The following is a 770-nucleotide window of genomic DNA, read 5'->3' on the forward strand; positions in this document are numbered from 1 at the left end:
GCTTTGCACTTGGGCACTGCACTCGTAGTCTCTCCTCGCAGCCTATTTCTGTTATCTCTGCAGAACACCGTGGAGAGAAGAGGGAGTGTGCTGTTGTGAAAGCCACTGCGGCAACTGTGTGTGAGAACGGCAGTGAGGCCCACATGCCTGGAAGTCGTATCGGTAATACATCACGCTGTCTGAAAGGAGATGCACTGCGGCTGCGTGATGTGTCTACTATTGATATTCACTCAATCATTGGAGATATTTGTGCAAATGTGAAGTGTGAGGGTGGTAAAGTGAGTGTACAGTATAAAGGGGATGATGATTGGTATGAATGTAAAGAGGGCAGTAGTATTTCACCGTCTGTTACTTCAGCCTTTAGTAGTGGCCGCATTGTGTGTCCTCCATACAGTGAGGTCTGCATGGATTTACCAATACAACCACCACCAACAGAAGCAGTAGTAATGGAGGAGGAGGTATACAACTTTACTTCATCCATCAATTAATGAATAGTTGAGAGAAGTAAAGGTTTAATAGAGAAAGTTTGCGATGGTGGGTAGTGTTGTTGTAAGACACCCTTAACAGATAACTGAATCTATAATACTCTAATTCACTATTGTTTCTTTTCTGTATACATTTGTTTGCTTTCTTTCTCTTATTATTCTTGCGAACCAACACCTCATAGTGGTATCTGAAGTAGTTGGAGATGATAGTACTCATTCTCCATGTACAGTCCTATACTTTGTTTTTTGAGTAATATTTGTAATTATTTTTGCGGTTCATTTGTG

General features: G+C 41.4%; 1 protein-coding gene across 1 annotated transcript; it reads left to right on the top strand.

The window, feature by feature from the left end:
- Window positions 1–2: 2 nt before the first annotated feature.
- Window positions 3–488, top strand: TM35_000711100 (putative surface protease GP63, putative,metallopeptidase; the record flags this gene model as incomplete). Its single annotated transcript, XM_029031215.1, has 1 exon — window positions 3–488. A coding segment is annotated over one exon (486 nt), but the record flags the coding sequence as incomplete, so codon positions are not given.
- Between the last annotated feature and the right edge of the window lie 282 nt (window positions 489–770).

Source organism: Trypanosoma theileri (assembly GCF_002087225.1).
Source record: "Trypanosoma theileri isolate Edinburgh chromosome Unknown TM35_Tth_71_V1, whole genome shotgun sequence".
In the NCBI taxonomy this organism is placed as follows: domain Eukaryota; phylum Euglenozoa; class Kinetoplastea; order Trypanosomatida; family Trypanosomatidae; genus Trypanosoma; species Trypanosoma theileri.